The following is a 13,832-nucleotide window of genomic DNA, read 5'->3' on the forward strand; positions in this document are numbered from 1 at the left end:
GTTCATAGCGTTCATGACACGGAGTCCATCAAACCTTGCTTGCACATGCCTCTCATGCATAAGTATCAGTGGCTGAATAAACAGCATACAGATACCGCTACTCATGATGCAGAACAAAAAGAAAAATGGCTGCCTAAAGCCACGCTACAAAAAGCACTGGCCGTTCTACGAGAAGCTGCTCCCAGAGTATCCATAGAAGGCAAGTGGTCCGTTCTAGATAGGTGTGATCGACCCCTCCGCGGTTATTTGGAACGCGCCGGCCATCGTATATATGCAAAATGATGAGAGCCCGTGCGCGCGCTACGCAGGCCCGCAAAAGAAGAGCGTCCTCCTTCAACCATAAATGCTGGCGTGGCCAGCGAGCTTCAGCCTGGCTTGCGCTCCCACAACCTCTGTAGTTCGGTGACAATTTGCTGGGTGCTTTGAAAAAATAAAAATAAATACAAGGCGCAGGTGGGCTTCGCTGCTCAAGCCCGTGTGAACCTTTATGAACCAGATCGGAACGCAATAAGTTCGCCCGCTGGCTGAGCTTGTTAAGTCGGCCAAAGGAGGTGGATAGGCACAATGCAAAATAAAAAAATGGTAGAAGTGTGAAATAGTAATTTTTGAGACCGAATAGAATACGAATCGAATAGTGCCAGAACCAAAGCGAATCGAATACTTTTCGAATACATTTTGAATGATGAGCAGCCCGTGTTCACCAATACAGTCGAACCCGGATATATCGATCCCACACATAACGAATTATTGTGTATATGGAGCAGCTGTAAAATCCCCTTGAAAATTTCTGTATGGAATTTTTTATTGTATATATAGAATTACCTATATATCGGGAGAGCCCTTCGTCCTGCGGTGGACATAAAATATAGGCTGATGATGATGATGATGATGATGATGATGATGATGATGATGATGATATCCGACTTATTTATGATCCCCTTCAGATTCCATATACAGGGTGTCCCAGCTATCACGCAGCTGGATTTTAAAAAAAAGAGGAATGGCGTTACGTGAAGCAAACCTAGTGCCTATTGTTTTCAGTACAGTGGAGTAGCTGGCAGTAATTTTTTCATTACTCAGATTTAATTAGCTAATTGTAATTAATTATCTAACTCGAGAACTACTGTACTAAATATCAAAATGTCAATGAGAAAGTTGTAGAGCAACATGAAAAACTCCCGATACAGCTTTCTGTTGCTCAGTACGTGATACATAAATGTGTTTTGCCGAGCGTGAAACAAGCCCGCGAATACACGCAAAGTGCTTCGAGCGACCAGTCGCGCGGCAATTCTGCGTGTATTCGCGGGCTCCTTTCACACTCGGAAAAACACATTTATGTAGCACGTATTGAGCAACAGAAAGCTGTATCGGGAGTTTTTCATGTTGCTCTACAACTTTCTCATTGACATTTTGATATTTAGGACAGTAGTTCTCGAGTTAGATAATTAATTACAATTAGCTAATTAAATCTGAGTAATGAAAAAATTACTGCCAGCTACTCCACTGTACTGAAAACAATAGGCACTAGGTTTGCTTCACGTAACGCCATTCCTCTTTTTTTTTTTTAAATCGTGTTGCGTGATAGCTGGGACACCCTGTATATCCGGGTTCGACTGTAATATGAAACGATCTTCACATCTTAGTACATACATAACTTTAGCCACTTTCTGTCATTACATTGCACGTATGAGGCGTCGTTCATTAAAAGAAGGAATGGAGAATTAGGAGACAACTAAGAAGTTTATTCGCTCACTCAGGGCTCATTAGTGAGGGCGCGTGCATGCAGTTTAGCCGGGAAAGTCTCGACTCCCTGATGAGCGACGTGTCGTGGCGTACTACGTAACTAATTGCGTTTTATGTCTTCTATGGCACCAGGAATTAAAATTGTCGCAAATTTGCTCCACATCTATGCTTGATCGCGCACAGTTGGCGGTTGGAAATATTTAAAAACTATTTTTCAAGTATTCGTATTTACGCGTAGTAACTATTCGACTCGAAGACCGAATTGAATAGAGCAATATTCGATTCGTTCTTCGGAATTTCCGAATATTCGCATACCCCTTTGTATATAGTGAAGCTAAGGGGAACTTTTGCGGTTGACCACCTTACCTTAACTTGGCTTAGTGGCTGTATACTCCACTACATACGGTGAGAACTTGAAGTGGTCGCGCTATGCGGAGCATATTAGAACTTAAGACAATTTCATTCGTTTCTTCTGACCGTGAAACAGGGCGCACGTCGCGAATGAAAGGTGAAACAATTACATCTGTTAAGTCATCCTTTTCGGCGCAATACATTGTGATTGATAGATACTGTTTTCCCATCATAACATAACTGCACAGCGCTTAGCGATCGTGCACGCCTTCGTCCCTGTTCTGTCAGCAAAACGGGGAAAAAAAGGCAGTAGATGAGGAAAAAAAGTAAAAAGAAAGATGACGCTAACTTCCCCTACTGTCTGTTCTCTGCCTATTTGACAAGGCCAAGACTAAAGCCTACAATTGAACTACAGCGAATTACGCATGCGAGCTTACTAATGACGTTTCATGGCAAAGCAGCAGCACGAATACGGGACAGAGCGCCGTGCCCTTTAGCTGCACGTCAGGCCCTGCGCTGCTATACTTCGCTTACCAATATGTGGTGTCCAAATCGAGCGCCCATCGACCACTTTTTCTGAGTAACGAAACAGATCTCGAAGGCGGCGGTATTGCGCACTGCATGCACCGGAAGCAATTGTAGTGCCAGGAACATGTTTTAGCCGCCATGTCTAAGGCATATCCCATTAGCCCAACTATTCGTCTCACTGTAATGCGTCCAGTCCTGCGATCAATGTCTGTTGTAACTGGGGTGCGCGGAAGGATAAGAACTGGCAGCGATTGGACACCTACCTGTACCCATCGAAGCCCTCGTTGGAGCCGTTGATGGTGAGAACAGATGCGCGGGCGTATGCCTTTGCGACGCGCCGGTTGCGCTCCATGCAGATGATCTTGGCCCATATTTCGTCGTCGATTTGGCCCCATTTGTTCAGCACCTCCTGAATGTGGTCCTGCAGAAAGAGAGAGAGAGAGTGTGTGTCACGCCACGTGATAATGTTGCTCGCTGCGTATTATATTAATTCTGTTTCATCACGAAATCATTCAACAGATTTCACAACGCGGGCTCAGTTTACGCAAAAAGAAAGAAAGAAAGAAAGAGAAAAATGCGCAGTGACATGGTGCAGCAATGCGTAGGTACACCCTAGGACAACGTGAGGGAAATACATCACCAAGCGGAAATAGAAGCAGACGACGAGCTTCTAACTTGGATTTCGTACTGCCTTGAGTGCGCTATGATTATTATTTATCGGCCCTTTCGCTGCGTTCCAGTCACGGAAGTGGTGACTGACATCACTACCTCTACAGACGCAGATATATTGAACGTTGGAGTTGAATGAGGCAGGTCTTGTGTGCAGTAAAAGTTACAAAGTTGCAGTGAGTACGTACGAATGACCCGAACGTGCGTTGCACCACATTTCACCGACAGCGATGTTATATATATCTATATCTTTTTGTGTGCATGCAAAAGTAATTAGAACGCGTATGTTCAGCCCTTTCCAAGCTACCCGAAAAGTCTGATGGTGCTAAGTGGATCCTTGCGCACAAGAAAGCAGTGATTACACGCAGTTCCAGGCGTGTTAGATATAAGACAGCGCAAATAAGCGATACAATCGGCGCGTGGCGAACTGATTTAACCAACTGATTACTTCGATTAGCTTGGAACAGGCTCACATTGGGGATGCACGCAATCTACTCGTATCACTGCGGCACAGCCTGGCGCGGCAGTTGGTGCCAGAGAATATGAAAGCACCTGACGCACTCGGCTATCCGCGTGCACGTCTATCCAGACGGCCGCAGTCCGAGCGATGCACCCACAATTCTTGAACTGTGCAAAAGGTGCACAGGCGAGGAATGTTAGGGTTGATATAACGCGATCCAGTTTGTTGTTAAGCAGTTCGGGTTGCGCTGACAGAGGGCCCGATCTTCTCGATACAAGTTCAACTGCAGATGTCGAGAGTGTCTGACTGACCGTCTGGCCACTGCAGCCCCTCGCGAGTGAGACCCAACTGAATAACCTACAAACAGAGGGTCATCGCGCGGAGCCACCTTGCAGTGACCTGTTCTGCTGGAAGGCTGCATCGCCACAGACGAGCTATAGATGCCAGTCTGCCACTTCGCTGTCATCCTCACTTGATAAGCCTTTTCCGTTCCAACCCTGTAACGTTTGAAGACTCTTAGTCGAAGGAGCGACCGCTCAAAGCGAGCGACATGGGTGTGGCCGACTGCTGGTGGCGCTATACAGTCTTGCAAGTAGCGCTATAGAGCAGTTGTTTTGCCGGCGCCTGACTGGGATCTCTCGTACACGCCAGCGGCACGAATGCCCGATTTCTCCTATTTTCTTTTAGGCTCCTGACCCCTGGGCAGCCGATATCTGCGAAGCACCCGTGTGGTGTATGGCTTCATCTTTCGAACGTACGGTGCACGATGCAGGACGCTGGTGGCAGTTCTGCGTGAAGTGAGTCGAATATAAAAAGAAAGAAAAGCGGCCTGTATCGAGAACAGCCCACTATAGACCGCTCGAGCACGGCCAAGCCCTCGTTGCCCTGTATAGTTCCCCGCTTGACCCCTACACCATACACTCCTGGCAAATTGACGGTTGCCGCTGGCGTCTGTCAGACGTGTGCCGTCCTTAAAGGGCTGCGATATCCCTGTCTGGACAGCTTTTTCATGCACTCAGTCCGTATAGCTTCTTCCTCATCCCTTCCTCTTGAATAAATATCGCCGTCCGCTAGAACTGACGGGTTCTGTGCGCTTATTGTTTCGCGGAGCGATCGGTTCCTTTCGGAGTACGGTGCAGTAATGTCCGCATGCAGCCACTCTGACGTCCGGGCATCAGACAGGCTACAGTTTACGTGCGTGTTCCTATAACTTTGATGAAGCGGGACCTGCTACGTGCGAAAAACACTCGTCTTGAGCGCGTGACAGGCGCATATGCCCGGTTAATAATGATCCCGTGGTGGCCACCGCTAGGTGCACGGTCTGCTAAAAAAAAAAAAAAAAAGGAACACAAGTGCGCGCGAAGGGTTTCCTTACGCTGGTGCACTCCAGTAAATATTCGTTGCAGTGCCGTCTCCGTCTTGCAGTCCCTATAGTTAACAAGCCTGCGTGTGTATGTGGTATTCTATCAGGCTCGCTTATTTATTTCAACACTTTCTGCCTGCATTACACTTCTTTTCTTGCGTTTTAAAGCTTGTATACTGCCGTTGGCTTTCACGGAAACTAGAAGAGAGCACCTTGCGCAACAACCTTCGCGTGCGGCGACGACAGACGCCTACACGTTCTCAAGGCAACTTGATATTCATCGCCAACGCAGTGAGAGATCGCAGAGGGTGAGCGCTCCTTCACGACGGCGGGAAACAATGTAGCAAACATCCACTCAAGTGAATTGCGCGGCCGCTGAACTTTTGCCCGTAAGCGCGTTGTTGCGCGACAGTATACCGAAACTGGAAAACGCGCGTAGTTTCTTGCAGCGGCCCGGCGATTTGTCCAGCAGGAGTACATAAAACAGGTAAAGTGCAATGCACACAACTATAGTGGTCATGTTACTCGAGCAGTTCTTATGGAGCGATGCTTTGGGGAAGCGTGCGCACGCGATTCTATTACCGAATGAATGCGGAGAACGAAAGCATAAACAAGAATTCGGCGAAGGTGTGACGGCCGTGGAGCGAAGGAAATTTGCACCAAGTATAAAAAATACATGAACCATAGGTAGTGTCGTTGCAATAGTGTATCTCAAGGATGACATCAGCATGTAACGAACGAGTAAAGTACGAAACCGCAGAGTTGAGTCACTATGTAGCAACTTTGGCAGTGCGGGAAATGAGCCATCACGCGCAAGAGCAAGGTTAGCGCAGTCGACTTCCGTTAGGTGTATGCCCCCAGCGGGAATACGAAACTTAATTCAACTTACGCGAGGTTCGAAACACAGGAAGCTTTAAGAAGCACGAACGTGTTGCGGAGTTTCAGACAAAGTGCAGGCGAACGAAAAATAAAGATCGAGAATCAACCGATAACAAATTACTGGTAGTCCCAAAGACTGAGACGGCGTACGACGGAGAAGAACGCATATACAAGATGCATTACGAGCCCAACAACAGCAAAAGAAGAAAGAGACCGGAACCGTGTCAGACTGCCTTGGACGGCCTTGCCACGTCGTGACGTCGTCGCCGCCGAGCGTCCTTCGAGAAACGAAGAAAATAAACAAACAAGCAAGAAAAAACAAGCTCAATACCCGCGTCCTCCCGACGACATGCACAACTCACCCGGCTGGAGGACTCGAGAATCGATTTCGGCCCCGCTAATTGCTGCGTCCGCGGCAGTGCGCGCGACAATCAGCGTGCGATAATCCAGCTCGCGCGCAGTGGCCACGCATACATGCCTGCCTCGGACCTTTATTTGTTTTATTCTTTTGCCGTCGTTTCTTTTCTTTTTTTTTCTTCTCCTCCCGGCACGGCTTGGCAACCTCAAGGTTAATAAGTCCTCAATAGCGCGTGAACAGACGCCGATAAAATGTCGCCCCCCCCCCCCCCCTCCCTTTTTCCCGCTGGAACAGCACGACACGTCCCACGGGCGTAATGCCTACATAGCTAAACGATCGCGCAGACTGACACACACGCGCTCAGCACGACTGCTATAGCGGACACAGCTTCGATCCCGAAGCAGAACGACTGGTCATTTTGTCCTTTCTTGCTTCCGGCCTTCCCAGCGTCAAGTACGTTTGGCTACAGGGCAAACTCGCTTGCTCCGTATTCTTTCCGTACATTTTTTTTATTTCTTTCTTTCGCGGTGGCTTTCGAAGTGCGCGTATATACACCGTGCTTGGCACGTTCCCATCCCGCCTTGGCCCCGATCGGGGCTCTCGTCGCAGTCCCCTGCAGCCTCATTGCCTTCGGCAGTGTGCGTACTGATGCTGGCTGTCCACCGTCGAAGTCGTCGTCGTCGCGGGAGGCCCCTCAGTGGACCGCTGGACGCGCTTGGCAACATCGTTTCGCTGCCGCATGCGTTCACTAAGCTGGCAGTGCGCGTCGATTGTGAGAGCGGCTATTTGTCGCACCGGTTTCTTTGGCCCGGTGGTTGAAAGGCAGTCAAGGCGAGAGGCTCATTCTCAATGACCGGCGAGATAGTAGGCTGCCTTTATCGTTATAAGTTGCCAAGAACGCGAACGACAAGTATATGCGATAGAGAGAGAGAGAGAGAGAGAAATTAATTATAACTCCAATGCGAGAAGGAGCCCCGTGACCACGTTTCTTTGTTCCACATATTGTGTCCACGAAAGCAGCACGTAAAGACGTCGCAAGGAGTTGGTCAGTAATCTATAGCATCGTTTAGTGGTTTAATCCAGAGTTCGACGGAAACCCGTCTGGTGAGGAAGAAACATAGTGAAATAAAACGAACACTCGCCAAGAAGCAAAAGTGTAATAAATGAAACTTGATGCTTCGAGGTTCATACGAGCCTCTTGATCACAATGAAAGCAAACCGTTTTTTTTTTTGTTCACAGTGAAAGCCACCGCGTTTGCTTTGATTGTAATCAAGGAACCCGTATGGGTCCCGAAACGTCAAGTTTTTCATTTATATCACTTTTACTTCTTGGCGAGTGTTCGTTTTATGCAACTATGTTTACTAGTTTATACGATAAAGAAAGCCTGGGCCCGTATTCACACACACAAAAAAAAAAAGTACTTACGCTAGAACTGCTTGTAGGTGGAGATGTCAGCCAATCCTGACGTCAGAGATTTTACAAGCAAAACGGCAGGCCGATGGGTGACAGCACTTTAAACTGGCAAAAAACTGCGTGTATCGGGCCCCTGATTTTCTCCGTGCAACGTTGCACGAGACGACTATAAATAGTGTTAGTGGATGTTCAAAGTGTCTTTCAGAAGCGTAACTTTGTGGGACCCTAAATTTTGAATTAAATTGCTGCTGGCGAACAAGGCAAGCGAATACCTAACATGGAGCACACGACTGTATAGTTCTACCCTTCCATGGTTCTCTTGTAGTTGCCTCTGTACAAATTTCGATCTTCCAAGTATTTTATTGTTACATTCTGAATTCCAACACGTAATTACTGTCACGATGTCAAAGACAAAATTATATAGCAACCTGTCATCGATTTCGTGCTGTCAGTCAGTTTACAGGCACCTTGTTTTCTACAGTGCATCCACACGTAATGACCTCTCAACTGCGAACCAAGAAACAAGCTCACTACATCATCGCTTGCGACTGGCTAATAAACTTTGATTATCCTCGAAATAGCTTTCCCAATGAAAATACACTACAATGCCGGCACAACTACGAGTATCGTACGTGAAAAGGGTTTATGGTGGCTATATACTGTATGTACCACAATATGGTGAGATAAAAATCCAGGCCAAAAAGGAGGGAACCAAGGTATCGCGACAATCCACCACAAAATTGAGACGTCCGATGGTGCACTCGCGCATGCGCTGTCGTGACAAGCGTGGCGGTTTCAGATACGCTCTGCTGCATACTCCTTTTACGCGTAAATTCACCATTATAACCGTATATTTGCTTTCTTGTTTTCTCTTGTGCTGCCGTACATGCCTCGCACTAGTAATTAAGTTGCTACGCGTAAGAAAATAAAGATAAAATTAAACACATTCGCGAAGAAAGGGAGCAACGGAAAGAGTAATGGCGCAGTTTATTCAATTATCATTCCCCTGCTTTAAACGCTCACCCTCGGTTTCGTCACAGCCGCCTCATTATACTTTCATTCCCGGGCCGCCTCAGTGCAAGACAACGGCCTTGCGTTTGCGGTTATCCTTGTTTTGTTTTATCTCCGTTCGCTGGAAGGAGAGCGGTGGTCCGAGCCGAAACGTCCTTGCCCGGCCGCCGCCGCCTTGTTCGTGATAAAAAACCTGTATTGACGCTGGACGGGGGCCTCTGAACTGCTTTCTTTTTTGGCGCTCGCCTCTTTCTCCTCGTCTTTCCTCCTTTCTTTCTCTCTTTTTTCTCCGTTCTGTTTGTCCCATTCTTTCCAAGTGGTTTAATTTCTGGCCACGGTATGGCGCTGCGGTCTCGAGTCACTCGAATCCTCTGAAGCGTTCGAATGAATCGCGAGACGCAAGCGGCTAAACATCTCAGCAATAAAGCTAAAGAATACACGAGATGCGCGTTTGTAGGGCATTGGTGCGTGAGCTGTAAGCGGCTTAGCGCTCACATTCAAACGGGGAGGCGACGAAGTCGCAACTCGACTCACGCACGACTGGAGCGATGCGTTGCGGCGTTGAGGCGGCGAAAGGACGCGTGGAATTTTTTTTTTTTTTTTTGAACTGGGCGTGGGACTCGCCCGCGCCCGAGGTCTACTGGGAAAGTGTTGGCGAGGTCCCCGTAATCGCGCATGGGCGTCTACCTGCGGTGTGTCCTATACACAGCTGGGTGCGACTGCGGCCGCTTGTAATTTACGCCGAATCGATGGGTTAGCCAGCTTCGACGATTATCTCGTTCACGTAATCGAGAAAGACACTCTTTACTAGATGCACTAACTCCCCCTTCTTTTCCTTTCTCTCTTAATCTCTCTCTTCTTCTTCTTCTTCTTTTTTTTTTTTTTTGCGTGTGCATGCGTGCGTAAGTAAAAAGAGCGGCAGGGTTAGAACAACTGTTTGTTCGCGGGAAAAGAATGAAAATAAAGCCCAGAGCTTCACGGCCGTTTTAGGTATCGCACACTTCACTATTTCAAAGAAGAAAAAAAAGCTAAACAAATCAGAGGTCAAATACAAGCAACTGTCAATGTCTAGGAGTATAGAAAAAAGAAGAGGGAAAGACCGGAATGTTAGCTAATGTAAATACCGGCTGGCTACCCTGTACTAGGGAAATGAAAGGTGACGAAAGGAGAGAAGGGGCTAAAAATAGAGAGAAACGAGTGTATAGATTGAAAAAAGGTAGGTAGACCAGATGGTGGAACGGGGCGGACGTCGAATATACTTCTATCAGATGTGGAATATAACCGAAGACTGGCTCAACGCGGAAATTTCTCCCGTTGTGAGTGATTCAACTCGTTTAATCGCGCAACGCGGCTCACTTGAAGCAGCTCTAATTAAAACGCGGAATTTGTGCAAACTTCACGCACCTCTAACTTGTCGGTCCTCGAAGCCAACAATATTACCATAGTGTTGCAAGCCTGTACCTTTAGCTTGAATGAGGTTTGTTTACGCGAATTGACACCAAAGCACACCGAGCGCCTGCAAGCCGCATGCACCATAGCCTGACGGCTCAGCGTTTATAGCCGTGCTGCATCCAAAGAAACGCGCTGCTCCTCACTCGCAATATATTCGTTGGCGAACGACGCCAGCTATTTCTGCGACAGAGCCGCCCCACGTCAACGGCTTCGGTAAATGAATATAGCTGAACGTATCCGCAACGACACCTCCACAACGAAATTACCTGTATAGCGAAGGATATCTGTATGTCCAGGCTGAAATCGCATCTTTCATATGTATTGTGAACGCCGCTATAACGAATACTACTACAACGAGTTTGCCGGAACAACGAAGAACCTTAAGTGTCCCCGACTGCTAATTTGTTGCTTTCCAACAAATGCGCGTATAGCAATACCGCCACTGCCCTCGGCAGCCGCCATGGGGAGCAGCGATGCGTATAAGAGCTTCGGTCGACGCCAATGACAACAGAGCACCGTGGGAGGGGTCCGGACTCCGCAGTATAGCAAAAGCCGAGCGAGCTCAACGGCCGCGAACTTGGTGGCGGCTATGAGTACAGTGAGCTGCAGCAAAAACGTAGCCATGGCAACCAACACTAGCGAGCACTGCGAACAAGGATGGGAACCAGGCTAAGGTCACTGAAGGCCGCAGAGCTTAAGATCCTGCCCCGACGAACCAATAATTTTGACGAGGGAGGTCAATAGCGGCATTCGATGATCTGCAGCTACTCGCGTCGCTTCCGGGTATCGCCGCTGGGCAAGCCGTGAGCCTTGATGACACAAGGTCGGCTGCAGGCTCACCTTCCGTTGGAGGAAGCGCGCAGAACAAGATTAACGATTTCTGTCACTGTGCATCGTGGGAATTCGTGGTAAATTGAAAGTTTCGTTCGCTAAACGTGCTTTGGCTGCTTTATTGCGAGCGGTATATACGGTGCGCGATCTTTACAACGCAGCGACCTGTATAACGAAGGATTTTGGAAATATCAAGCGCCCAAGCGCGGGCTTCGTTATAAAGGCGATCGAATGTATTATCAGTGCAGTTCAGAGACGGAGCAACCAATGTGTCACAAGCTTGCCCAAACTGTCCCAAACACCAGGGATCCGATTCACGAAAACGTTCTTACGCTAGAACCAAGTGTTCCTAAAGAGGAAATGCCAGCGAATCGTGATGTAGGACATTTATTAGCGAACGCGGACGGCCAATCACTTTTCGCGAAGTTTCAGAAAAGCGGCACGTTGTCGGGATTGTAAAAGCATCTTCCTACGACGCTTACTTGTGCACCAGAAGAAGAGGAGACGCTCGACCTAATGGAGCTTCGCAATACGCAGGATATATTTGGCCCAGTAGTCTCCAGTGCTGTCGAGCCTATACAGGTAGGCAATAATGGAGCGCTGAAAGTTAATGAAATGTGCAGAGATGGGGGCAGGTAGCTCATCTCATCTGGCAACCCCGTTTTGGTATATGGGGAAGGATCGAATGCGAATGGGATGCTGGTCGCGAGGAAAATTTATCGCGTGCTTCGGCAGCCATCGTCTCGGCCTCGCGACCACCACGAAACGAAGCACGTCGTGTATAAATGGGAGCGCATTCGTTACGGCGCGCTGCCGCCGCCGCCGCCTCCGACCGCTTGGTGGCGTTGCCTGTGTTACACATCGAAGATGCATCGTGTACTGCGAGCGTTCTTTGCGGAAGATGCGCCGCTGTGCCTTGTACGTATATGCGCGCCCCCGCATGCGTAGCGGTCTTTCCCCATCGAACGCACATAAATAAACTCGCGCTTGTATTTTGTTTACTTATCTATTTCTTGTACTTACATGGTCACGCTTTCGGTGCCTCGGTTGTACACGGGAGTGCTTGTAGGTCACGAGAACGATTGGCTTGCGGTACGTCCGCGATCTCTAACCTTGTTTCGCGATGTGACGTGATTACGCGGAAAAAAAAGAAGGGGAATCATGAGCCATTCCACTCTGTGAAGGTGGGTGACCAGCGAAACTGTTTAGCACACGACACAGAGGTGACAGAATTTTGAACAAAGGTACGAACATATTTATTGTCCTGATCGGTGGTCATCGTGACGATAGGTACGCAGACACATTCGCGTATCACCTCTGTTATTAAACGCGTCCGTCACGTAAGATAATGAATGGCTCATACCCCCTTAAGCAAGGGCTCATACCCCCGTAATTAAAAAAAGAAAAAAAGTTAACGCGGCCTCCTCATTACGAAGACAGAAGAGAAGTGAAATTCTACGCTGTAATGAGTGGCAATGGAGTCAACTGTGGAAGAAGAAGACGACGCTCGAGTCATTGCCAATGATGATAGCTTTTGTTGACGGACTCGAAAAAACACGGAACCGTAGCCATAAAGAGCTTCGCTGCAAAAAATACAACAAGCTCACCGCCGAAGATCTACACATGGTGTCGCAGAAAGACGTGACGCGATTGATGGCTACCATTTTCTTTCAACGTGTGTCACATCAGTGGTGTGTTGCGCTTGCCGCAGCATTACTCGAGCGAAGATGTTCAAATCGATGAACTTTACAAATGTTCAACCAGATTTATTTTAGCGCCGTGACGCGAGCACCTGGGGACTCTCTGCGGCTGCTCTTTCCTGAGTGGGCGGTACGAAGTTGTAGGTATGCCACAATGGGGCAAATTTCAACGCACAGGTGATTGGTGGGGTCTTAAAGGGCAACTCCGGTGATTTGTCGATTTCCACTGACCTTAATAAAAATTTGAATATATCGTTATCTTCTGCACTCTGCTTATATGTGACAATCTACATGACCGCAAGTCATTGAGTTTTCCTGGAATTGAATTTTAAAAATTTGTTGCCTGTTCCCGACTCATGGCCACGAATATATGACTTCTTACTGACCACCCTGGGTTTGTGACGTCAGAGACTACACCGGCACTTCGATCAGAAACGACGAAGCTGGCTCCTTTTTCGACGAGACGACGGCCTACAATCATCGTTTCGACAGACGGGATAACTGGTGCTCGTCTTCGTCTTGCCGCAGCAAATTGCATTCAGCTTGGGCGCGTCAGCTGCCTCGCGTGGCGGCGGTGGCGGTTGAGAAGCAAATGGCGACCCTTCAACGCTCATATCGTAACTGAAATCGTCGCTGAAATCGCCGCTGTCTATTTCGATAGAGCTGGAAAAGCTTCCCCTGTGGCCAGCAGCCATCGTCAGCTTCGCTTTCTTGGCGTTAGCACCACGTGTAATGCGTGTTTAGCACGCGTTCTGCGAGTTTACATTACGACAGTGTAGGATCTGACGTCATCGACTCATCGTGACGTCACACGAATCAGTTACCCGTTTCGGCTTCGGTTACCTCGTTTATTGGTTATTTAAAATTATTAGTGAGTTTCTAAGGAAATTGAACCATCCAACCGGGACAGAACTGTCAATTCCACTTGAAAATGACAATACGCTAATATGGTAAGAAAGCCGGTAGATCCCACGCTCTGTGGGAATCGATGTTATGCGAAGCAGTGTGCGGGGAGTCCACCAAGTTAACGAAACGACCATGAGAGCACCAAGACGTAGGCGGCTCTTTCATGA

General features: G+C 48.1%; 1 protein-coding gene across 4 annotated transcripts in view; it reads right to left on the reverse strand.

The window, feature by feature from the left end:
* The window catches only part of LOC119450633 (uncharacterized), a 317,066-nt gene that overhangs the window by 54,207 nt on the left and 249,027 nt on the right, over positions 1-13,832 (reverse strand). For all 4 annotated transcript variants that reach the window (XM_037714138.2, XM_049666095.1, XM_037714139.2 and 1 more), the window contains exon 3: positions 2,886-3,043. In XM_037714138.2, coding sequence (XP_037570066.1) covers positions 2,886-3,043 — 158 coding nt within the window. The remainder of the gene's footprint in view (positions 1-2,885; positions 3,044-13,832) is intronic.

The sequence above is a fragment of the Dermacentor silvarum genome, chromosome 4, assembly GCF_013339745.2.
Source record: "Dermacentor silvarum isolate Dsil-2018 chromosome 4, BIME_Dsil_1.4, whole genome shotgun sequence".
Taxonomy (NCBI): domain Eukaryota; kingdom Metazoa; phylum Arthropoda; class Arachnida; order Ixodida; family Ixodidae; genus Dermacentor; species Dermacentor silvarum.